We start from the raw sequence: 25,258 nt of genomic DNA on the forward strand, positions 1-25,258 counted from the left end.
GCCAATGCTTTTTGGCGTAGTTGTCTATTGTGATACTCATATCTCTACTAGTATATTAGACCAAAACGATTTGAAAATCGACTTAGCACAACGCCTTATGAAGGGTCATCTGAACTTTAATAACAGACGATAGAATGTTTAATGTTTGATGTAAAGGTTAAAGTAACAGTCAAGGTAAGCTGTCAACGGGAACTTGACGCATGCCGATACAGATTTAATATGAAAGAAGATAGAGGAAGCTATCAATAACATAACTAATGTCAAATGGCGGGTAACAAACAAGACACTTCGCCTGGCCTTAATGTTCTGGTTGCAGACACCTCCTTAGTCCTTTGCATCAGCTATGCCTCCTGGTGTTATCTGAAAAACGTGTCTTTGTTAAGTTTAACACACATGGATACTTAGAGGTATTCTCAATATCCACTTTTCTTTTGTTTAATACCTCCGCACCAGTTTCGTATTCGACATATTCGTGGATCTCCTAGCAACACCAAGTATGCAGTAAGTATCATGCTTAAAATCCGGTCCCCACCTATCCATATGTAGACTTAGTATCGACTTTCTCTCCAATTTTCATATAGATTTCTAGATATTTCGTTAGTTCTCTGCAGTGTAATCACGTAAATTACGATAGATTTAAGTTTATAGCTAGATGAAGATCCGGCGCAAAAAGGATATAGCTTCAGCTTCATGTAGGTTTGGGGCATCGAACGCCTTGCAAATGCGCTGCTCACCTTTGCCTTTCCTAAACATCAACCTAATTGTGGCTGCATGAGCCAATACATGCCCACCTGCAGGTTTCTTTGGGTCTGATATGAATACGCCACCACCTGGATCAGCTACGACTGAAACAAATATATCAAAGACAAAGTTGTAAAAAAATCATCTTTTTTCCAAACTCATGGACTGCAGCTACTGTATAGCTGGTTATTGAGATTTCACGAATTAGTATGAGCCTAGTGCGGTCTCCAAGTTGCTATCTTTCAGAGTGCAACCATCAAAGGGCTGAACTGGATAAGATCTTCTAACGGATGCACGACTATATGGGAGAAATGAGATGTGATGCGATACCTTGGTTGGTCATGTAGACTGCGACATTGAATTCCTCAGCTATCTTAATTAAACGTGAGAGCATTTGTGCCAAATTTTGCTGCAATATGGAACCTATTAGTGTTAGACTAGATGAGCTGAAGGATCTCAAATTCACACGATTTGATGGTTTCAGGATCAACGTGGCGCTCTGCAAGTTCTCCTCTTCCAGTAAAATCCACTCGGAAGAGAGCGATCACTGAATCCACAATCTGAAAATGGTGCTCACTTAAGATCAAGCATCGACACCTCAGAAAATCTGTACAGTTTGATTCTCAAGCGGTGTCTTACCAATAACCTAAATGGTTCTTCAGACATTTTGGCAGCCAAACCAAGAAGCTAGTTGTACTGATGCTCATAAGTATGCATGGGCATAAATGATCTGAAATTCACGGAAAGACTCGATTATAGTAAGTACACTACCCACAGAAGAAGGAAGAGTTGCCACCAGTATAAAAAGCTTAGCTTACATTATCTAGGACTGCACCAGGGTCCATGCCAAATCTCTCAGCAATTGGTAGGATTCGATCAGCGCAACTGCAGGTGTACTAAGTTAAGAAAGGGCGAATGCACTCACATGGACATAAGACGATTATGAAACACAAACAGCTTTATCGAGGTCAAGAAAATACAGACAGATTGCATAATAGGATACAAGGTTCCTTCGGTGTCGATGTAAGCTACCTTTAATATCGTCCTCTCATGTGAGTTGGCAGCTGAAAATTTTATACGCACATGTAATCCACTTGTCATAAGTAAAGAATGATTGAAAACAGGGTAAATACTGTTGTAGAATTTGCAAATAAAGTAGGGTGTCTTCAAGCATCACATTAAACAGATGATCAACCCGAGTCCGAGTCTGACAATGATTAAGGTTTTTACTCAGTTATGACATAGTACACACTCTTCTGGCCTTTTTTTCCTCCTTGGTGTGAGCCCCCGTAATATGCGTTCCAGTATACTGACCACAGATTACAGCTGGAACGCATATTGCAGAAAATGAGAGTGCCATACTTCCTGAATCACCTAATACACACTTTCTGATGCTAAGATCACTCACATCTTTATTCTTTGTAAAAATTGAATCATTATTTTACTAATTGGCATTAAAAATGAAACAGAAGTTAACTACGAAAACCTAATACGCAATTCAGACCAACCTGAGTAGAAACACACAGCATTTTCTGAGTAAGCCAACTAACAAATGTAAAAGTTCTTCAAAGGTAAGTTGTTGGACTGTGATTTTCACCGAAATTCGCCAAATGTTTCTGTAATTGCCATAGTTTCAATACCACCTGTTCAACATTGCCAAACCCGTGAAAGTTGTTTTTGTTGAAACGCATGGAGAATAATATACACAGTCCCCAAAGAAAAGTTTATTACCACCTAAAAGCTCATCGAGGGCTTGGCTTCCAGTTGTGATGCGAACAACAGACTTTCTCTGAAAACAAAGCCATCAAAAGTACTTTGTGCTGTGAGGTCAATAGAGTTTCGGGCAAGTGCAGCTATCTGCAGTCCATAAGCTAATTTGCAGGCTTTGTTTCAAGGGCCAATGATACATTGAGGTCTTCCGAATCATTTTAGCTCAAAGTTTGCATAATTAAGAACTTACTCTGAGCAGAGCATCGCTTCCGGTAACATAACCAAAATTCTGATGAAAACAAAGATTAGTTAATGCGAGATGCATAGAGAAGTTCCAATTGCAGCCACCATCTCAGCACAAGAAGAATTTAGACTAACCACTATCTTCTCAGCTGCTTCACATATCTTGTCAACTTTTGCTTCAGATAAACCTTTGATTCCAGTGAGGTGCTATGGGAAATCAAAACCAAAGGAAAGGAAATTGCCTCAACCAAATCAGCAAAGGTGCTTCAACTTAATTTCAAGAACTGAAGATCAGATACCTTCTTTGTATGCATCATCAAGCCATTGCAAGTGTAGATTCCTGCATCTTGTAGCTTCTTCACATCCCCAGCATTTATTCCCTGAGATACAACTGCAACCCCCCCCATAAAAAAGGAGAAATATTTCAGAGGAAGAAAATGAAAACAACTCGCCATCGTGTTTAACCTGATGAATGTAGTATTTCAAGCGTTCCAATAGTGATTATCGACGAATTTAGCTTAGGAGATTCGTTATTGATTTGATCCATCTATGCCATAAAATACGTGGAAAATAGACGTACCATGGTGCAATTTTCTCATGCGGTGTAACATAACAAAGGCCGAATTGCTCTCTGTATGATTTGGAAGACATGCGTCGAATAGGTGATTGACGTATCATATTCAAGTAGCAGCGGAAATTACTCCTCGTCCTTTGAGGAAAAAAAAAACTGAAACTAGCCTATGCACCGAAAATCACGACAAGTTCAAGAGAAAGGTTGAGATGTAAAATATTCATGGATGCGCGGAAATGTTCCGGAAAAATCGAGCTAAAAACTGACCAAGCATATTCAGAGTCACTTCATATGGATAGTCAAAGAGATTTATAGCTCGTTCGAGCCATTTGCACTCTACTTAAATTTCAGAGCAGCAACCGAGCGCACTACGTCGATTACAAAATTAAGTGTCAACGACGAGAAACTGAATGCAACAAGGTCACGAAGCCAATAACCACCAGGTGATGAGAAAATCACGATAATCATCTCAGAGTCAAGACCGAATATTCGCTCGCAAGCCTAAGGACGACGCACCAAAACTCATTACGAAGCGATGACACGAAAAGGAGAGCAGTTGCTTCGCGCTCTGTTCTGCTCCTACTTACGTTTGTCGATCGTTTCGAACAAGTCGTCTTCGTCGTCCACGGCTTCTCTTTCCACGATTTGCAGCTGGCTCTTGCTCTTCGGCTCTGAAGATCATCAACGAGAAACACAAGCCGAAACTCAGAATCATTCTTCCGAACTCGCGAAACTCACTTGAGAGATGAAATCATCTTCGGCGGTGGAGTGCGACGGTCGGCGATGAATTTTCGCTGCGTCCGTGTGATTGCAGGTTGGCTTGCTCCGTGAAGAAGAAGAGACTTTCGAATATTTTTGTGGATGGGAAATGATCAGAAATTGGAGCGTGTTCACTGTTCATATACGAAGGCGGGAAGCGGGATTGTTTTGACCGGGTTAATTCGAGTTGAGCAATGATTTGAAGTCCACTATTCAAATTTTTATTTTTATTTTTCCTTTTAACGAAATAAAAAGGGCTCTTTATTCAGAAAAAGAGGTTAATTAATAGATAACTTTCAAGAGTTTATCAATTTTATAAGAGGTAGTCAGCAAGTTCAGTTTGACATTTTCTTTTCCGGGTGGAATAAACCAATTTCAATCGGGTTCTTTTCATGCTCAGTTTCTTTTTTTTTTTTTTCCTCGATTTATGATTTTCTCAAACATAACCGAGTAAAGTCTGTCTTAAAATAAGAAAAAAAAAACGATATACATTGTGATCAATTTTTTTTAAACTGCATTGTGCTCAAACTCTACACCCTTCACATAAACATATCTATGAAATTTTCATGTTAACTTATGTAACAATTGAGATTGGCCGATAGACAATCCCACTTAGACATGGCCGGTTCGGCTGAACCGCCCGTTTCGGTTCCGGGCTGATTCCAATTCCGTTTTTTAAATTTAATTTTTAAAATAATAAATAATAAAATAAGCATAATAAATTATAAATTATGATCAAATTATACATTGTAATAAAATTTGGAGACAAAAAAGAGAGGAGGAATGGGCTTGAACTTAATGAATTATCATTAAGCGCCTACATATCTTCTTGGGGATGGAAGAATCAAAGCTCATGTAGTTCTTTTACCTTTGATAATCCCAACTTACCTCATTGTCAATTGTCGCTACCCGTTGTGGTACCCGTGGCGGTGGTATCTCCACAATTCTCACTAAAAAATTCGTGTTCTTAATCCAGCTCTTGGTATCGAAATCTAACCTTCGTCCAATCGTCGCCACAAGCTTGAGCTTCCACAGACTCCGGACTTAATCTTGAACGGCGAGAGTCCAAAACTAATCCTTCAGCGCTAAATGTTTGCTCAACTGCAATTGTTGAATAAGGGGTTGCGAATATCTGGCGAGCCATGAAGGCGAGAACTGGGTAATCGATTGTGTGACTCTTCTACCACTCCAGGATTTGAAAATCTATACTATGTTCGACATCACGAAACTCAAATTGAGTGGTTAAATATTTTTCTAATTCAGAAATACTATATGTTCCCCCCTTTTTTTTTGTCTACTCTTGAGCATATTGTACTCTTTACTAAGTGAACTACCGGTTTCGCTTCGTGAGGCGATAGATTGTAAAGATCCACAATCACTTAAACCATATCTAATACAAAATTCTCCATATAATACTACTATAGATTCTTTAACCTCTCTTTGTATATTTGAAATATCTATTGCATCTTCCAAGTGTAAACAATCATAATAATACATATTCGGATAATCTAGTAAACCATCTAATTTAATACGTGGATAAAAAACAATACCAACTAAATAGACAAGAGGAATTTTGAAATAATAATGTAACCATTTTTCTCGCATTACTAAAATAGTCTGAGCTAATTCAGTATCTTTTTCATATTCACTAAAAACACCATCAATATTAACACACTCTATTAAAAATAAATACGTAGTAGGATAATAAATACTAGATAAAGTATTAGTAGCACCATTAAAAATTTTCAAAAAAATCTAAATTTTTTTTGTAAACGTCTTAATGTTGAGGAAGTAAAGTAATTTTGGGAATATTTTACGAAATAAATATACATAATAAATCTTTGTAATCAAAAGTTTGACGAAACAACTCGTAAGTAGAATTCCAACGAGTCGGAATATCTTTTGGAAACATTTTTGCCCTTCTTCCATGTTGTTTACAAAATTTTCCTCATGCTTTTATAAAATGGGCAAAACTCCATAAAAATTTAATTGCACCTTTTATTGGGGCAAGAGAAGAGTTCGTAAACCATCTTGTACCCATAAATTTAAAACATGACAAGCACATCTAATGTGAAAAAATTATCCACCAAAAGAGGGTTTACAAATATTTTTTTAATTCGGGAATGGAGGCGGTATTTGAGGAGACATTATCAAAACCAATTGAAAATACTTTATTTATCAAATTATATTCTTCTAAAACTTGCATAATTATTCTATAAACATTATGAGCCGAATGTTTTTATCAAAAACTCGAAATGCAATAAGTCTTTTTTTAATGGTCCAATCGTCACATATCCAATGACACGTGACACCCATATAAGAATGAATTTGCCAAGGATCACTCCAAATATCGCTACCTACATGCATACGTTCATTGAATTCCGCAAAAAAATTTGCTAAAGATTTTTTTTGTTTTTTTATAAAGATGCAAAATTTCGTGTTTAAGAGTACTTTTCAGAATATTTGATGCTTGTGGAACTAACGCAATATTTATCAAATATTTCAAATTAAAATTTTCACCAGTAGTAAATGGAGCCCGATCAAAGGCAACATATTCAGCTAATGTTAATTTATAAAGTGCATCGGTGTAACAGAATAAATAATGAGTATTAGAATTGGCGTACCCGAAAATTTGTTGTTGCATAATGTCGATCCCCGCTTGCATTAAATATTTTTTCGTCATATCTTGACGGAATGTTCCATAACCATCTCCTTTGGTAAATTTGTATATTTGCGAACAATATTTACAATTTATATTATACTTACATTCGCTTTCATGATATACCTTGTCGAAGAGCAGCCACAAGTCGGATGTACTCTCATGGCCCTTCCGTTCTAGCTCATTTGCCGTCGACGTTTCTTCGACACCGGTAGGAGGATGAAGACTTTTTAGAATGGAACAACGTTGATATTATCGCCGTTGTCTTCCCAATATGTATATTCACGATAATCATATCTAGAAATAGGATACTTGGAATCTCCAATCGTCGTCTTGGCATTTTCAGTATTTATGCTTCCATTTGCCATTTTTGAGAGAATTGATTGGAAATCCAATTGAGAGAATTGAGACGGGATTGAGAGAATTGAGCGGATTGTTGAGAGGATTTGTGAAAAAAATGAAAAAAGGAGGATATGTATTTATAGAGAATGGGAGGGTTATTTAACTTTAAAAAAAATTGATTTTTGTTTCTTTTGGTGCAGCAACGGCCAAATTTGGCCGTTGCAATGCAATGACCCAAAGAGCCGTTTGTTGAGGGGAGGGGGGGAACCGGGGAAGAGCCCAACGACTCTTTCCCCACCAGGGTGGGCTCTTCCCCACTTCCCCCACCCCCCACTTTTAAAAAAAAAAAATTAAACGGGGTCGGGCCGGTTCCGGTTCCGGACCCACGATTCCATTTGGCCATGTCTAGTCACACTCATTATGTAGCATGGTAATTTCATTAAAATGGTTTTAATATACCCGACATTTTTCTTGTGAAATTTAGATTAAAGCGTCCAGCTGTAGACGAGTTTGTGACAAAATGTATGAAATATTTCCTGATATTGTTTTTCTTTACTTCTTACCTTTATCAACAATTTTTTTTTTTTCAACTCAACTAGTTGCTGTATCCAGCATACAACTTGAGAACAAAGTTGCTCACTCTACACATCCTTCGATGGTCAAGGCAACTTCATTTCACCCTAGAAGGAAAGGTTGAGTATCATTCTCAGACCGAGAAGATGGATGGAGTGGGATGTATTTAGCATCACCCTCACATGCAAGTCGGAGGACACCGGTGCAACTTACGAGCAGAGAATTTCGCAGGTGAAATATACCCAAGGCAGAACCTGACTGTAAATATAATGTCAAACATCTCAGGAGACAACTCCCGACTATTTTAAAAGCTTAAATCTCCATGTAAATAGAGATTATATGAATGTAGCGTCCATCTAAACCCGATTGACAATTCACTATTTGAACAGATTACACATTTAGGAGAAGACTGGACTCAACACCAACCGATAGAAAGGAAGCTGAGCCAGTGGTTGACAACGCGTTGCAGACGAGGAGGTACCCCCCAGTTTCTCGAGTCCATGACTCGTTTGGATTTCACCCTCTTTGCCATATTTTGTGTTGCGTGATGGTGCATACTCCTTCCATCCGTGACAGCACATACTGCTTCAAATCCTTCACAAAGGTGCTGACTCCGGGAGGGCAGATCATCAAATGCAGCACGTCTAAATAGTGGAGAACTAGAAAGAACGTACTCTTATGACAGTATCCTTTTATTTGCGATAGGACAGGCAGGAGAAGTTGTGCTTTCGGTGAAACAGATGAAAGGTTGCTCTAGGATATGGCGATAGCATCAGCAGTTTCACATGTTAATGAAGCAGCACTCAGAGAAATACAGAATGCTAGAGAACGATAAATGGAGCTCTTATTTGCATATATGTGACCAAAAAAAAGGAAAAGCAGTGCTGGTAGTGATATGAGCGTGAAAAAAGCCTCGTTGTAGTAGACAATAGTGTGTATCTCGGTGTGGGACCGTAACAGTAAGTGTCCAACCAGCTCACGCTTGACTAGGATGCTGTCCATACGTTAGGAACGATCTCTTCCCCAGCATGAACTTTTCTGCATAGCATACAGAAAATGTGGTTAACCGAAATTGGTTGCCTCAAATCCTTGACAGACAGCAAATCAGTATTTCCATATTACCGCATACAGGATTACTGATCTAACCTGCGCCTTTGCTGCTGATTGACTGTCTATGTATGCGAGGAGTTCTTCTTGCCTCGCTAGCGCATCATACAAGGCCTGCCAAGCAAGAGGGGTCACAAAAATTGTGCAAAAATGTTATCAGCAATGATACATTTATCTCATAACCAGAAAAAGACATGAAGTTTGCCTATTGATGAAGTGGAACATTACGCTAAAGCACAAATTCCAGGCTGTAACAACAAGAAGTTTGGTTTTATCCTGATTAAAGATAATCTAAAACTGGTCGAAACAACTATTTTGCATCCACAATGGCTGTAAGCTAGCAAACCTAAACCACATGTTATCACGCATGAGCAAGCTGCATACCAACCTTTTTCGTAGTAATTAGCTCTGCTTCTAGAGCATCTACACGGCAAATAGCAGCATTCAGCAACTCCTCTTTCTCATGAGGCATTGCATGGGGCTTTGCCAGAAGTATGTCTACCCTCTGCTCAAGTCTGCCCAGCCTCTTCCAGACTGATGAGAGTAGCTCTATGTTCGCATAGGTTAGTGCAGTAGAAGGGGGACGTGACACCTCACTGGGTTGAATGGTGGAGACGAGAATATCGTGAGCATTACGGGACATGCGGCTGGGAAGTTTCTTAATCACCCAGTATGGGACTGAATGGAAAAGAGCAAACAAGGCTAACAAGAAGGACATGATCACAGCATAAACACGGCCATTAAACCCCTCCACAGTTCTAATTTCTGCCACCAGAGGATCCATCCCTGCAATATATTTCAAAGATTCTGATCAGGTAGATTCAGCAGGTATTTACTTCAGGCAGTGGGCGCCAGTGAGGTCATTAAAAAAAAAAAAGATGAGTCTTGGTTGACAGGGAATTGCAAAAATGGTCCTTTACTACACTGGATAGAATATGCAGGGTTCTGATAAATTTAAAGGACCAGACAGATCGAATAGCATTTTTTCTTTTCATGGACCTAGGGTTACTTGCATCTATTTTTTAGCTACAAGTAAACTTACACTACAAAAATGTCAATACTCCAAAGAAGGCAAATACCAAAAACTTTCCCTGTGCTCTAAAGTTCTGCACTTTGGTATGCTTGATACCACACTTCATAAGTAACCAAAATGGGAATGAGGAACTTCATTTACTTAAATTAGGCAATAAAGTGATGAGGTTCTTCGATATCAGCTATGTTAGGATAAGCAAAGGTCATAACCGAACAAACATGACGAAATATAGTTGACCTGAAACATGTGGTTCCTGAAGTGGCACTTGCTTTTCACAAGCCGTATCCACAGCTTTGTCGACCATTGGCACATACTCATCATAGACCATGCCATGGCTAGCGTAGCTTGGCCTATTCCTCATCTTTGCCTACATAAATATCACAACGGATCGTTTGTGAGCACATTCAATGAGGTGAACCTAAGCCTGCATAGTTAAGTCCATGCTAAAATGTTTGTTAGGTGACACATCAAGGGTCGGAGAAAATCAATTTGACAGTCCAATATTTCCTCTCTGCCTGCTACTCACTTTTTGTATTCTTCGAGACTTGACAGGCATACAAGTGGCCCTACTTTCTAGCTGTGAAGGTAAACTAGCTGGAGATGACCAATCTAGTCTAGGAGACATATCATTTGATAAGTTCAACAAAGACCTAAGAAATAGACGACTTCATCATGACAAGTTCAGCTCTCACAGTCCTTGAAACAATTTAGATAAGGGATAAGTTTAATTGCCACGGGCACATAGAACACAAGTGATAAATGAACCCTACAAGACATGATATACAGGAAATATAGTCCACATTAATGCAGTTGATATCATAAAATATGTAAATTTTCCACCAAAAATATCACCATGCACAGATATATATGTCTTAGAAGTGCTTCAAAAATTGACTATGGTATCTGTAACCATAAGTGCGAGAGAGAGAGAGAGACAGAGACAGAGACAGAGACAGAGACAGAGACCCAGAACCTTACAAAATCAGCCGATGACCAAAAGAATAGTCATGTTGCATTTATACATTTCAACCAGCCCCATCTTGGTGCTGAACATTTAAGGAATTTCTTATTTACACTTCGTGCACAGAATGAGTTGAGGATCATTTTAAACTACTAAGCATTCTAATGTTCTTTGACACAACCAATCACAGTGATGTTTGACTCTGTAAAGTGTACACAACACAAAAACCGCAAAAAACAGAAAGGCTACAACAGAAAATTTCTGTTGCATGAATCGCTAAGACTATTGACACATTAGTTGAAGAAGTGATGCATATTGAGGAAAAATCATGAACCGCCATAGGTCTCTCCCCTTTTTGTTTACTCCTTTTCCAAAACTAATTGAAAGCTGAAGGAGAAGACCAAGGGTATGTACATTTCTCCAGAAAAAGAGATCATTTGACCAAAGAAATTCCTTTTATTCAAGGAAAAAATTAATTCAACAGTCATTTATTAACCTTGATTTTTCTGTAGCTTACAATTGCATTTTTGCATGCATTCATAGCTTTTCCTTAACAATTGCACAGTGTTAATACAAAGGATGCATAGTCAGTGTGCACACTATATAATACGAAGTATAAAGTTTGAAAATATAGAATGCAGAGGATCATTATTACCACACTGCAGGACCAAAAGATCAGCTTTTTTTCTAGTTAAAACTTAAATATGAGATTATGATTATTTTTTCTTTTGTATTCATATCAAGCACTACTTCAATCAAATAAAAGCTCCCAAGTCAAAAATGAATAGTCCTTCATTCTACCACAATAAAATTCTGTTCACTAACTCTTTTCTCTTATTTCTGTTCTGTGCACCACTTGTTTAATACTTACTTCTTCACAGACCGGGGTCAACATTGGAAGTGCATAGCTCCCGGTTGCTTTTGGAGACACAATTTCTTCCACTTCAGAGCCTGACTCGGCAGTAGATGTATCACTTGTTTTAATCTGCATCCAAAGGTCATTCAAAATAGTTAAAATCGACATTGATACTAAACCCTGATCTTTCCATGGAGAAACTAAACATCTAGTTCAGAGGTGCATCATAATACATTCAGTAAATCATACCATTGGACGAGTTGGTTTATCACGAGCAACAATTCTACCGTCACAGCTTGAGACTGTCACAATTTGTCTAGAACACTGTGCTTCACCTTTAAGAACCATCTACACATATATTGCATATAAATTTCCCTGTTAAATCCATCAATCCGACTAATCGACAAAAGAAAGGCGTCTTTGAATTCTAAGTCAAATGAAGCAAATATTACTATATGACCTTGGAAATGCTGGGATCTTTCCAGGGCCCCTTGTCAGACCTTAGGCAACCCCCCTGCCCAGCACAAGTGCAGCTACCACCGAGAAATTCTGGTAGTTCACTGAAGAAATTCGCGAACTTAAGAAAACTCCAAGGTCTAGATGAATAATGATACACACATAATAATAGTTGGCATTTTGACATGGACACAACTATCCAAGGAAAAAACAAGAAGAAAATTGAAAGAAGCAAGAGAGTTTCAATTACCTAGCATCAATTATTTCCAATAATTTGGTCTGATACTTGTTGTTGAGAACCTAAGGAGAAATTCCAAGTGAGTGCATCTGAAAATGACATTTACAAACCATGCATAGTGCTTTGAAGGGTGTGAAGAATATTGACAAATAGCGACATACATGTATCTTGGAAGTAGTTTTGGAATCAAGAAAAGACTTCACTGTGTTCCAGACAAGCTTGAAAGTAGGGCCAGCATTAATGATGAACATTCTGGAAAGTGTCTGAAACATGTAATATAATTGCATAAGACAACCTATAAAATAATAAAGACCAAAGTTGGAATGTTAAATGAAGATGTGTGTAATGCCAAAAGACAAAAAATGACAGTTTCATTTCCTCGAAACATACTTCTGGGTAATTGTCACTATCAATCTTCTGCAACCGCATGATAAGTTCTCGAGCAGGCTTGGTTAAATTCTTGAAGCCCTGTAATCGTCATTACCAAAGAGTATTATGGTTCTGAACAAATCGAGATGGTTTGCCACAGCACTCTTAACAGTAGAACTTGAAGTACCCTATGCAGCAACATACCACTCCTTGCACATCCAATATTGTTGTACTTGAATCAATGTGCCTCTTAGCAGCGATCGAACAAGCTGGGAACTTGATCGCAAAGCACTTTTCAAACTCCTGAACATGGTATCTGATATATCTATCCATGGTAGTTACTTGCATTAGTTTGCTAGCATCAACTTTTCCCAGTCTTTCTATATAAACAGGTCTTCCCTCCTTATCAACTCCATGATAAGCCTGAGGATAGTACTTTAGGACTTCATTCATCTCAGCGAACTCAAACTCCTGAAAAGATGCAGGGACATTTTAAGCGTCTTAAATTCAGTAGCAACAGCCGAGCAAGGAAAAAAAGGCACGCAAAACAGCAGCTTAGCCTCATAAATTTCCCCTGTTGGTGACGATCTAAAAGAAATAACATTAACGAGAATTTCATCTTACAAAACAAGAGATGTCATTACAAAGACGGCCACAATACCTCGAGAATGGTGTCTGTGCCAAACTCTTTCCTCCATTTGATCATGTCAGCCCACATGCATTTTGCCTTCTCAACATCAAATTTCCTTGCTTTCACGAATCTGAGAAACAAGACAGATGACTTGAGGAGTTCAAAGACGGCAACACCAATAGTACATCATCTATTTTTCAATCAAGAAATAAATGAATGGAGATGATAATCGAAGATCAACAGGGATGTAACCAAGCAAACTACAATCTACTGTGCACATAAAGAAATTCGAAGAAAATGTAGACAACGAAAAGAATGTGACCAAACTGCACCAATCATTTCAAAGACAGTTCACGAGAAAGAGCCAAACTGGAGCAACAAATGTCAAGCATCGTGACAGTTCTGAAAGTGAAAAACTCCATGTCTTACAGATTCCTCGAACATTAAAACATTCCGATGCAACTTCAACCTCAATAAAGAAACATGGAACTTTAACATGACAAGATATCCACAAACTATCATGGACAATGACGGGAAAAAAGAGTTCCCCTGAGTACAAATTCATGAGCAAAGGGCTGCAGGTAATAGTTTTGACAGCAGAGAAAGGTCCTCCCAGCTTTCGAGATCACAAAGCCAAAAAGAATAGACTGTGGCAGAAAATCTTATAAATGTTCTTCTTACAAAAACCATTATCCTTTTGACATTTTACAGTTCTGGAGAAGGAAAGGGAACCCTTAGACTGATTGTATTGGCAAGCTTAAGTCTTCAATGTAAAAGATTGAGAGAAGGCTCTTCTCTAGAATTCCAACAAATAAGAAAATGGTTTATTGCATTGGGTACTTCGAACACATCAAAGCACAAACTTTTCAAGCATAGGATGTTGCAATGAAACTCATAGATGCTCGTCTAATGAGCAGCATTAGCATTTCAAAAATTTTAATCACTGCATAAAATAAAAAGAAACAGAAAAACAAAGTCATTCGTTCATTGATTCACTTCCATAACAGTAGTCAAGCATATAGAAATCATGACAGACAGCCAACAAAGTGCAGGGAGACCCAAAGCACTCATTTTTCATTCTGTTAACAAATAAAGCTCATCAACAATCTTTAGATGTAAACTCCACCGAAATCTGAACATGCTTCAAAAGGAAAAGCAGCAGGAACAAGGAGGAGGAGAATGACAGATGCTTCCACTTTGACGTGCCCATGAAGAAATGCAATCCAATATATCAGTCCTCTTGCAGAATAGTATGATGAAGCTCTCACATGCACACACACTGACGCGAGAAAAAGTGTGAAGATCACCTCAAGAGCATATGATAATCGTCATGTCCTGAAGGTAGCAATTCATCAGAAATAAGTGCCCTCCGAAATGCATCTACAGCCCTTAACTCCTCTACATCGCGAACATCCTCAATTGAAACAGTACTAACACGAGGATCACTTTTCGTTCGGCCTTTCTTTTTCAGAGAGCGTCTGATCTTACTAGACGCATTTATCGCTTTCTTCTTCAGATTACCAATCTTTGTCCTGCGGTCATCCTCTGAAGTCTCAAAATCAGACTTCCTTTCTCTTCTTTCATCATGACCAGAGAGATCCTCAGAGCCTTCAACAGTTAAAGGTTCAGTCAATTTCAAACTCAAACTGACTAAGAAACGCACTGAATAGAGCATATCAATTGCTTTCATATGTCAAGAGATGGTGATACATGTAATCATCGAGTCCTGGATTCATATAATCATGAGATGCTCAAAGAAGAACGAGATATTACACTGAAGCACAAGCATCATCTACGCTACCACTGTACTGTGAAAACATTAACGTATACTATGTAAGGGTCTGATTATCATTTACTTTATATCCATTAGAACTAAAGTTTCAAGCTCTGGCAAAGAGATTACTTTATGCACCCAACACGTCAACAATTTGCTCGGCAAGAAAACAGAGGAGACTGTGAATGAATTTATCAATCCACACAGAAAGATGATCTGTGGAGAGCCAAAAGGCAGTCATACCATAGACAAAGACATCCTGATCTGGACGGAGATTATATTAGTTGACTTATTCTGCCTTCAATTAAAAGGGGGATTCAAACTTGACAATAAAAAGTCAAACAATGTATCAGACAAACAGTCGAAAGAGGGAGAAAATCAAAAGAAAGCATTATGATCAGCAGATAATCCATGCGCCTATGGCACCTTCCTGAACTGATTCGATCTTTTCAATCTTCAAACACCCACGTGTACCCAAAAAAAATAATAATAATAACGCTAATGAAACAGTAGAGTGGAGAGGAGATGGATAATTGCGAATCAAACATCGGACAGACGTGGACGAAACGATCGAACAGAAACCGAAGAAAGCAGAAGCCGAGAAAGTGGGGGGTTACACTCACATGCTCGCACGACCCGATCAACCGGATGAGACATGGATCACTGTCCCGCCCCCGAGCTCGACGAGTCGGGCAAACGCGGAACCAATTCCGAGGCCAAACGGCGATTCACCCTCGGAAAGAAACCTCGCCGCGAGGGCCGGAAGGTCGTCTTCAGCGCGACGCTTCCGCGACCACCGGGCAGCGATCAGGCGTCCATGTGCCGGGGCAGTGCGAGGTTGCCGGACAGGGGGATGGGGGAGAAGAGTCGAGACCGTAGTGTAACGCCAAAGCAAAGGCTCAACCGACGGAGAGAGAAGAAGAAGGAGAAGAAGAAGGAGAAGAAGAAACACAGAGGGCGTACGTTGTGGTGCGACGTTGAGAGCGAGGGAGAGTGAAGATGGTGACGAATGAGTCGATGCCGATTTCGTTTTCCGAGTGACGAAGCGCCCCCGCCCCTCCCCCCACCAATTTGGAACGATTCAATTGGCTTCGAGCGCTCCCTCTCATTTGGCGGGAGCAGGGGCGTGCCTTTGTGGGATGGGCCCCGCCGCAAGATGGTCCCCGGACTTCCTCCTTACTGAAAATATTAACACGATTTTTTTTTTCTTTTCCTCCATTATTTTTTTTTTCCTTCTTCTATTCTTATTAATTTTGTAGATTCCCGTCTATTAATTATTGAAGTATATCTTTCCTCGATTACATTCGGCGTTATTAACATCATGCGATTTTCTAATCTTAGCTCGTGACGCTTCTTCAATATCCTACGTTTAATTTAATTTGTTGTTGTAATTTCTTAAATTCACTACCAAGTATTAACCCTCTCTTATTCTTCAATGTGAATCGATACAAAAATTGAGAATCCTATGCGATGTTCGAAAGCCCGGTGTTTTAGCACCTCACATTTATTTTATTTGGGTCGAAAGCATCTTGTAGTTGAAGTAACGATTTTATCCAAGTAACATACACAGGTGAAGAGTTTAAAGTGAATTAGTTAGGTGCATATGGATTTTCATAGATCGGATTAAATATGTGTAAACGGTTGTGGTCGGTTCTGCTCGGATGGGATATGGGTCACCGAATTTGTATTACACGTAAATGTGTCAATTTAGGCCGAACCATTTTCGATCCAACCCAAACATTTGATAGTCTTGCGTGCCATTTGTTTTGTCGTGCACCACACGTTGCTTGTTAGTTGATACCCAGAAATTAAATAAATAAAAGGAATTGAAGAAAAAGGAAAATAGTACGGATTATTATTTGAGAAGAAAAGAACAAAACAAAACACCAAACAGATGGCTTACATTAAAAAAAATTAAAAAAAAAAGATCTCTTACAACAAAAGTTTTGACTTACATTGCAGAAAATGATGAGAGTGGTGATCCGAATTGAACTTGGAGTGAGAAATGAAAGTCAACCTAAGACTTGGTAACAAGAAGATGAACAAACAGCTACCTACCTAAACAAACCTCCAACCAACCCAAAGTCGAAAACAAAAAAAAAATTATCGGTGGCTCGGAGTGTCTATGAGCTAAATAAATCTCAACTACTAAATCATCTACGTTCCCGCGGCTCTCGCAACAAGAGAATAAGATCCGGTTCATATCGACGGGCATTGACTTACGGATGAGTGATAGGAATCGCCGCCCCTTGGTGTAGATACCTTTAATAAATGAATTGTATATTGTTCGATTTCATATTAATGTTTTGGTCAAATGAAAAAAAGGAAATAAAGACAACCCTTTACTCAACAGATAAATACGTACACGAACGTATATACCCTCAAGATAGAAGTAATCTCGCTTTCCAAACATGCGGCGAAAAAAAAAAAAAGATACAAAACGTTTGCTCGAAGGACAAAAAATATTAATTGTGAAGTCTTTTCATCCAAAGAGGCTCATTTGGCGTCCGATCTAACCAACGACGACTAAGTCACCTGTCGGTTGAGCCGAAATCATGCCATTTTGCTTATCTTATAAGGGATTGTTTACTCGATTTTGCTTCGATTCGATGACTTCCGACTCCTAATTCATGTTGGCAAAAAGGACACTACTTTGCAAAAGTGAAACACTAATCAAACCCTCTGATTTGCTCGACCTTTACAAATGAGCTCAAATTTGATGATATGAAATCCTAATTCACTTCGACCGGAAAAAGAAAAAAAATCCTAATTTACAAGTAGTTTGAGGTAAAATCCAAGTCATCTAATCTGCGAATTCGATGTGGGGCTAAAACCTTTTTATCTCTCGGCTGTCTGAAAAAATTGACGAAAACCATACTGAAAAAACTTATGTTTTGTTTAAAAATACATGGTGATGATCTAGCTTAGATAAGGTGTCCATTATTTCACGGGACCCCCCTTCCTTAATCACGCTAGATGCCGCATAAGCATTTCTTTTGAAAGAAGGTAACGGTTGATATTTTTCATTCTCAAGTAAAAGTCTCTGGTTTTTTTTTTTTTAACCGAAGAGAGGTTTGTGTTTTTCATTTTAGCAAAAAAGTGAAGTTATTTTACTGCTAGAATATGAAATCGTAGAGATTTTTGCCTCTTGAGAAAAAAGTAAGAAAAGCGGGATTATTTTAATCCTGAAGGAGTAATTTTTTGAGTAATGTCCTCTCGTTTTTTTTTTTTTCTTATGAGAAACAAAGACACATGTTCGCACTACTCTCGGTTGGTGTCATGTGGTACAACCTAAATTTACTGAACTGAAGAGTGAAAGTAGACCACCCGTATATTATGAGATAGCTCAAGTTATTCATCTTCAGACAAGATCGACCGGACAACTACTTTCCCATAAAATAAATAATAGCCTACCTATTAATAAGAACTTTTGCTACTGCTAGTAAATTTACCTAATGAGGCATTACGTAAGTGACCATGTCACGTGATTTTCAATGATGCTCGCTTCACCAACACCTAGCTAGCTCTACAAACAATCTTGCGATTCACGCCAAATGCTTGCGATTCACGCCAAATGCTTGCGGTGTAAATGTCGGAACCGGATCCAACCAGCCCCGTCTTTCAGACAGCAGTAACATGTCGCATTCTGTGACCAAATGATGCCTCGTCTTAAAGCGTATCAGAAAATAGAATTCAGACAAATAAGCATGAAACATCGACTTCAATCGACCACATTCACATTTACCGTAGCATTAACAGTTGGGAATTCGTCTCTATACATATATATTCACAAACATTGTTACATACATATAGGAGGCAGGGGGAGCAGACATGACGGACTACTCGAAATGGCGTCCTCATCGGATTCGAATAATGTTTATGTACAGTTCGAACTCGTGGCAACATCTGGAATGAAGTTCTCGGTTAGCATAAAAAAAGAGGAGGTAGGAGCGGATGAAATGGGAAAAGGAGAATGGACGAGGGAGGAGTTAAGAATAGTATGCTACAACCACCTTTTCGTGTCATGTGAAATTTCTTTTAGCTCGCAGCTGGCTTAGTTTGTCCCTCCATTGAGCTGCCACAGAACAAAGCATCACCACAAAAGCCATTCACCAAAGGCTTGAGAGGTAAAGAACGTGCATTTTTCCGCGTTCACTTCACAAGCAGTTAATGAGTAACTATCCAGTGTATTCTTCTCCAAATAAAGATGTTATTTCAAGAAATTTACGAATAAGAAATTTTCCTAACCTTAGCTGAATTTTGAGGTGTACTGCGAACTAAAACCAAAACCAAAACCAAAATGAGGAGAGTCCAGGCAGGGACCACCCATTGAACACCCATAAATAAAAAAATAGAATCCGAAGATTCAGGAAATTGAACAGAAAGGATTCAAGTCCACAAGTGAAAACTTCCAGTTTTGAAATACACGCATCAAGTAAATATAGCTAGACAAACGAACCAGTCAGCAACTGATATCCTCGTTCATTTAGGTCCTGTTCCAAGACTTAAAAATAATAATAATATTAACTTAGAAAGCGAGACATACCAGCATCTGTGTAGCGCTCCTCTACAGCAGCTATGAGCATGTTGCGAACCAGATCAAACTCTTTTGTCTCAATGCATGGCTGACCACTGGGCCTGAAAGAAATTAAGTCTTATTTTAGTCTTTCATTCATGTCCCCAAAAACACAGCTTAAAGGACAATGAATTGTGCATATAACAATGCTCCACGGCAGGATATCAATTCTGTTCACCCATCCAGCACACAAAACATATGCACTCTACTAAATGCCCTCAATGCCATAAATACTGATAATAGCCAAACCATAGACAAACCTATCAAGTTCTGTGAACAACAACCCATCCGATCCAGGGGTCTGCACTGAAAGCTTGCCTGACTCGATAACTTTCATTCCATCACTGTAAGCCAAATATTTGTTCACTTGTATTGGCACCTGCCAACAAACAGAAGTGACCCCTTCTCACAGGGAAACATGCAAAAGCAAACGTGCTGGATAAAACTACCTCCTATCCACTACCCCCACCGTCGGCTTCACTGTTCATAAACAACGCTTTGGAATGTCAATCTCATAATGGTGGAATCAGTTAAGTTACTTCAACATTAAGATGTACCCAGTTTTGGGCGCAGGAACAGAATACTTAGGATGAGATGCAATTAATTGATTTTTAGATCCTGCATTCAGTCCTTAAGTTGTGAAGTGGGCCATGTATTAAACAGAGGTCCTTCTTTCTAGCTACTTAAAACTTTACTTCCATCCTGTTATTCTCCTTTACAGCTAATACCTCAACTTCCAAATTACATGCCCTTGCAAAATAATTCATGAATTGTCACTCCCAAGTACCTTGCATCTTACTGCAATGTTGATGGCATCTGAAGGTCGGAGATCAAAGCTGACAAATTCGGATTTGTTGCCCGTCTGTGATCAATAAAAGCTTAAGATCATTCACCAAGAAAAACTTTACTTCAGGATTACACTAAATGTCTACTTACATATCAGCCTGTTTTACAAGAGACAAATCAATTTCTCATATCAGTATAAATCACAAAGACTTTTGGTAATTTATCCTCCTCCTAACAAGCATGTGTACGCTACCCGTGAGAAAAGACCAATATAAAAAGCTTAAATATATTCAGATGACAATATGACGTCTGCAAAAAATGCAAAAAACCCAGCCTACATATTTTATTATTTCGTCAGAAAAAGAGAGATGAATTCAAGTAAAGTATCCAACCTTTGTAAGATATAGCTGAGCAAAATATGCCTCGTGAACTCTCTTAGTGACTCTGACAAGTCTGACCTGCAGGAACCACGGTTATGACAATGCAAAAGAGTATTATTATTCTGAACAAAAACAAGATAAAGCACAAACTTACCTCATATCCCATCTTGTCAATCATTTCCTTAACCACTTGATATAAAGTTGGTCTAGCCTGGAACCAAAAGCACAGAGGGTTGTTTAATTCTCAAACCAACAGAATCCATCATTCTACTACAGAGTACAGAAAACAAACAATTGAGAGAAAAAAAGAAAAACACATAATGACATACAATTTGAACGTTCCGCACAGCAGCCATGAGAAGAACACTCGGCATCTCCACTGCAGTCAAAAGGGGAAAAAAGGCATTAAAGAAGGATGTGAATATTCTGCACGGCAGCCAGGGGCACTCCCGATGATATTCAAGCAACAATGAGATCCTCTTAAAATAAAAGAAAGAAAAAAGATGCACGTACAAACAATTATAGGGAGGAGAAGACCGGTCCCATCTTCCATCTTTAGGACAATAGCAGGATGAGGAGCATAATCTGGCAGATGTCCCCCTTGAGGATTGTTATGGACACATCTTAAGTGCCTTCCATCCCTCATTTTAATCGTGAAACCTTCTGCCCCACTCTTCACCTCGACTGTCCACAATAAACGAGGCATACAAATATCAACAATCTAGACTATGAATAGCATGTATATTGCTTCAACTAGGGTAGAGAATTACTTAAGGAAAGAGCTTACACATTCTTTTAAAATCAGGACACAATATTTAAGCAAAAAACCTAACACTCCCCATGGAATTTTGCTTAAAACTCAGCTTCAATCTTTTTCAGCAATCAATCCAAAATCAGTTCACACTATTCTTCCATCAGTGTTTCGAAACCCATTCTCATAATCCCTAATTGCGAAGTTAATATAACCATGCTAGGTTTCAAAAGAGCATCGTAGATGAATAAAACTTTTTCAGACCTAGTGTGAATCAATGATGTCAAAAGTTTAATGGGTGCTATTGTAAATTTCCTTATGAAATCTTTTATCAAAGACTTGCTTAGTTTGAAAATGCAGCCCTGCCTCGAGCACTGCAGTAGACCTAGCTTTGAACTGCACTAAACCTCTACCCCTTTTACAAAAAGATGCATATATTCCATTTGCACCTTTGTGCTAATATTAGACACGTGAATTAACTATGATCATCATGAAAGCTATAACTCAAAGCATTAACCAGACTGTGGCCTTGGCTGCATTGCAAATCAAATTTAAAGTACCGAACTTTCAGTTTCTGATAGTACCTAAATTGGGTGACAGCAATAAGGTAACATAGAAAGAATCTATTTCACGTATACAGATATAAGCTTTTGGCTTGTAAGCACACGATTTCACATTGTCGTCATTAAACACATTTACAAATTTAGTCAACAGCCCAAGTGGAGAAACCTAAGCATGGACCATAGCCTCCTCTTTCAGCAAGGGATGAATGCCAAAGCAAATGTCATTAAATTGACCGAAATAAACTGCAGGTTGATGTTTCAGATTGTTTTAGTTGTCTTTGAGATTGTTTTGTTGTCCTGTCTTCCTTTGTTTTGAATGTTCTGTAAGAGAGAGTGTGGTGTGTTGTGATTTTCGCGTGTAATGGGTTTTGTCAACCCATGACATACCCTGGTTGAGCAAATAAAGATTAACTTAACTACCAAAAAAAAAGCGGCTGGGTGAAAAACATAGATGAATTTTAAGAGGATGAAAAGGCAATCAAATCGACAATCAACATCTGGATTCCATACCAGCTTCAACAATGCTGGAATTGACATAATCTTCGTCATTTTCATTGAAGTTCTCTGCAGTGCTTCCATTACCATCCGAGGAAGAACTGAAGCTGCACCGTGGGGCCCGGCATCTACGAGCAATTGATAGGCGAGTAACAGTAGCAACTTTAGTTTTAGCTCTAAAAGATTCCCTGCATCCCCACAGTTCACTTCTAAGAAGCTTAGGCTTCATGAATGGGGAAGTGACAGGGACAGTGTAGGCACCAGCTTGCTTCGCACGGACGCTGGGACAAATGACCGGTCCTTGTAATGAACCCATGCCTCGTCTATCAAAGTCTATGCAGTGAAGACATTGATGGAGACAGAGAGTTACAATAAGCTCGAAAGAGTACATAAAACTGGAAGAATGGGGAAAAACAAGGATTTGGCACAAACTAAAGAGCGTTCCGAACTGAATTCGACTTCGGAGTCTTGCTATGACGAAAATGCTTCCCTCGCAGGCATATTAGACACGACCCAATTGGACGCCCGTAATAATACGAAAAAAAAAAAGAACAAAGAAGGAAAAAATAAGTCCTCGGATGTTTCACCATTCCCAACTCCAACCGACACAGCGACTCCTACTCGAACTGCAACATACACGAAACTCCAATCTCCTCCACTACCCTGTTGCTATAAGCGGAAACGAAATAAACAAGTTCGACACTTCAGCTCGACCCTCGAACTGCGCAAGTGAAGAGACGACGACACCGCAAAAGGAATAAATCGTCAAAGCCCTAGTCTCTCATCTACACCCAGTGCACGCGAAAAGAAGAAGAAGAAGAAGAAGCTCGAAACGATGAACAAAGACCCATCGGACGCACCTCGAGCGAGAAACCAATCGCCGACGCCGAATTTCACCTCCGATCGCCGAACCGGAGCTTCGCGCGAGGCCCAAGGCTCCGAGGAACGTTCGCGGACAGTTGGCGTGCGCGTGGAATATGTACACTGGAATTAGATCTAAAACGAGAGGCAACTCCGAGAGTAAGAAGGATCGAAGCAAGCAAACGGAGAGAGAGAGAGAGAAATTAAAGTGGAAGAAGCGAATAAAGAAAAGTGGAATCGAAGGACCGACGAGCAGAGAAGGAAGGATAGGATAAAAATGGCCGAGCGAGCCAGCGAGCGAGAGAGAGAGAGAGAGGGAGAGAGAGAGGGGATAAGAGATTCTTTACAGAGAGAGGAAGGGGGAGAGAGCGACGAAGAAGATGTCGTTTAACTTACTCTTTTCTCAGGAATTAAATGCAAGAATTGTTTTTATCCAATAATTCCGTATGCTAATTTACGACTATAACCTTGCTGCGGGGTCCTTATTACTGACCAAACCTTGCTTACGAAATCAACTTTGTTGATAGGTTTCGACAACTTTTTTTTGGTTTTTTTTGGGTAATGAGTTAATAATATTACAAGGTTAATAATAACCGATTTTGAAATTCTCAACTTTTTTGAAAAGAGAGAAAGGTATTCTCAATAGGACAATATAGAAGTAGACATTGTACCCTTTTATTGTTTGGTCGAATAGACATCGTACCTTGCCCCGACCTAATATTGACTTGTAAAATGTCTACATTAAAAAATAAGTATCAAAGTAATCTTATTAATGGGATTTTTTAATCAATCACATGGGACGCAATTAACGTAGAATTTTATTCCCGATGTATTAGAATTTTATTCACAGTTAACGTAGAAGGGCGTCTCTATTATACTAAGTTGACGGGCCGACTACTTGGAAACGAAGAGAAAAAAGCTTATCTCGTTAATGTTGCCTTCATCGGAATTAAGCTCGTGAGCTATAGAAAGAGTTCTATCCGCACACTAATGAATGAATATACCCCGATAGTTGATTCACTCGCCTAGGAATCGACGTAAGGGTCAAATTTGTTTCGCGAAAAATGAATTTTGAAGAAATATTTTTTTTAAAATGATCACTTATATAACTTCAAATTATTAGTTAATGAAAATTATTTTCATTATCAACAACATTTTATGTATCAATATCTTCATGAAAGGTTAAAAAGAGAGTTCGATTATTCACTTTTATAAGCGATACAGATGACTATTTTTAGAAAAATGATTTTTAAATTTTTTATTTTTCGTGAGACGAAGCTTAAGTGAGAGTTGTATTTCATGAGGGCAAGAATTATCCAATTTTCCCTTGTCATAATGATAAAGATGTTAGTGGAATTTATCGACAGAGGTAAGTCTTGTTATGCCGGGAATAGAACTAATTCCTTGAAAAAGCACTAATTTTAGGTGGAACCGAACTTTTAATTTAATTTGATAAAAATCACGAGTTATGTCTAAATCTGATCTCGGTTAGTTTTCGGTCAAATGAAGAGAAACTGTTAATGTCCGATATGTCAATGCCACGTGAACGTGATTATCCTTTTTTTTTTGTCTTTTTCCTTTTGACCTCTTTCTTTCTTCTTCTTCTTCTTCTTCCTTTCACTGGACCACACCCTGACCACTGACCACCATCAAGTCAGCCGCACGATCAACTCAACCCGGTGACTCGCCTTCCACCCCGACAACACCTCCGTCCATCGCCACCTCGCCACCTTCCACCATCACGGCCGTTCATCCTCGATTCCGCCCTCAACAACCGCTGAGATTTCCGTTTTCCCCAAGCTCTCGCCACAGATCTCCACCAC

At 38.9% G+C, this 25,258-nt stretch overlaps 2 protein-coding genes and 1 pseudogene across 7 annotated transcripts; all 3 read right to left on the reverse strand.

Annotated features, from left to right (window-relative positions):
- Nucleotides 1-7: 7 nt before the first annotated feature.
- Nucleotides 8-4,104, reverse strand: LOC115738559 (annotated as a pseudogene).
- Nucleotides 4,105-7,821: 3,717 nt separating this feature from the next.
- On the reverse strand, nucleotides 7,822-16,055 carry LOC115738558 (phosphatidylinositol/phosphatidylcholine transfer protein SFH8-like). Of its 3 annotated transcripts, XM_030671182.2 has the most exons (15): nucleotides 15,809-16,052; nucleotides 15,647-15,775; nucleotides 14,557-14,857; nucleotides 13,280-13,379; nucleotides 12,823-13,089; nucleotides 12,640-12,717; nucleotides 12,411-12,512; nucleotides 12,262-12,311; nucleotides 12,016-12,115; nucleotides 11,805-11,903; nucleotides 11,571-11,684; nucleotides 9,976-10,105; nucleotides 9,094-9,491; nucleotides 8,745-8,819; nucleotides 7,822-8,636 (listed from the first exon to the last, which is right to left on the reverse strand). In XM_030671182.2, the coding sequence occupies exons 2-15, from the start codon at nucleotides 15,678-15,680 to the stop codon at nucleotides 8,604-8,606; spliced, it is 1,881 nt and encodes a 626-aa protein (XP_030527042.1). In that variant the 5' UTR covers nucleotides 15,681-15,775; nucleotides 15,809-16,052; the 3' UTR covers nucleotides 7,822-8,603. The 3 variants fall into 3 exon arrangements, with proteins under 3 accessions (XP_030527042.1, XP_030527041.1, XP_048130800.1); XM_030671181.2 differs by having other exon boundaries at nucleotides 15,647-16,052; XM_048274843.1 differs by lacking the exons at nucleotides 7,822-8,636; nucleotides 8,745-8,819 and having other exon boundaries at nucleotides 9,328-9,491; nucleotides 9,957-10,105; nucleotides 15,647-16,055.
- Nucleotides 16,056-18,738: 2,683 nt separating this feature from the next.
- On the reverse strand, nucleotides 18,739-23,719 carry LOC115738696 (bifunctional nuclease 2-like). 4 transcript variants are annotated; one of them, XM_030671405.2, is made up of 11 exons: nucleotides 23,435-23,719; nucleotides 22,590-22,907; nucleotides 21,279-21,449; nucleotides 21,095-21,144; nucleotides 20,920-20,976; nucleotides 20,778-20,843; nucleotides 20,387-20,461; nucleotides 19,860-19,978; nucleotides 19,570-19,661; nucleotides 19,037-19,098; nucleotides 18,739-18,929 (listed from the first exon to the last, which is right to left on the reverse strand). In XM_030671405.2, the coding sequence occupies exons 2-10, from the start codon at nucleotides 22,888-22,890 to the stop codon at nucleotides 19,046-19,048; spliced, it is 984 nt and encodes a 327-aa protein (XP_030527265.1). In that variant the 5' UTR covers nucleotides 22,891-22,907; nucleotides 23,435-23,719; the 3' UTR covers nucleotides 18,739-18,929; nucleotides 19,037-19,045. The 4 variants fall into 4 exon arrangements, with proteins under 4 accessions (XP_030527265.1, XP_030527266.1, XP_048130804.1 ...); XM_030671406.2 differs by having other exon boundaries at nucleotides 19,034-19,098; XM_048274847.1 differs by lacking the exon at nucleotides 18,739-18,929 and having other exon boundaries at nucleotides 19,065-19,178.
- Nucleotides 23,720-25,258: the final 1,539 nt, after the last annotated feature.

The sequence above is a fragment of the Rhodamnia argentea genome, chromosome 2, assembly GCF_020921035.1.
Source record: "Rhodamnia argentea isolate NSW1041297 chromosome 2, ASM2092103v1, whole genome shotgun sequence".
NCBI lineage: Eukaryota > Viridiplantae > Streptophyta > Magnoliopsida > Myrtales > Myrtaceae > Rhodamnia > Rhodamnia argentea.

Coding starts and splice junctions, on each gene's coding strand:
- LOC115738696 (XM_048274847.1), bottom strand. CDS start 22,890: ATGGGTTCATTACAAGGACCGGTCATTTGTCCCAGCGTCCGTGCGAAG. Junction 20,462..20,777: donor CTCAGCTATATCTTACAAAG/GTTGGATACTTT, acceptor TATTGATCACAG/ACGGGCAACAAATCCGAATT. Junction 19,662..19,859: donor TTGTTCACAGAACTTGATAG/GTTTGTCTATGG, acceptor AATTTCTTTCAG/GCCCAGTGGTCAGCCATGCA.
- LOC115738558 (XM_030671182.2), bottom strand. CDS start 15,680: ATGTCTCATCCGGTTGATCGGGTCGTGCGAGCAT. Junction 9,492..9,975: donor TCAGGAACCACATGTTTCAG/GTCAACTATATT, acceptor AATATATTGCAG/GGATGGATCCTCTGGTGGCA. Junction 8,820..9,093: donor AGCTAATTACTACGAAAAAG/GTTGGTATGCAG, acceptor CTTGCTTGGCAG/GCCTTGTATGATGCGCTAGC.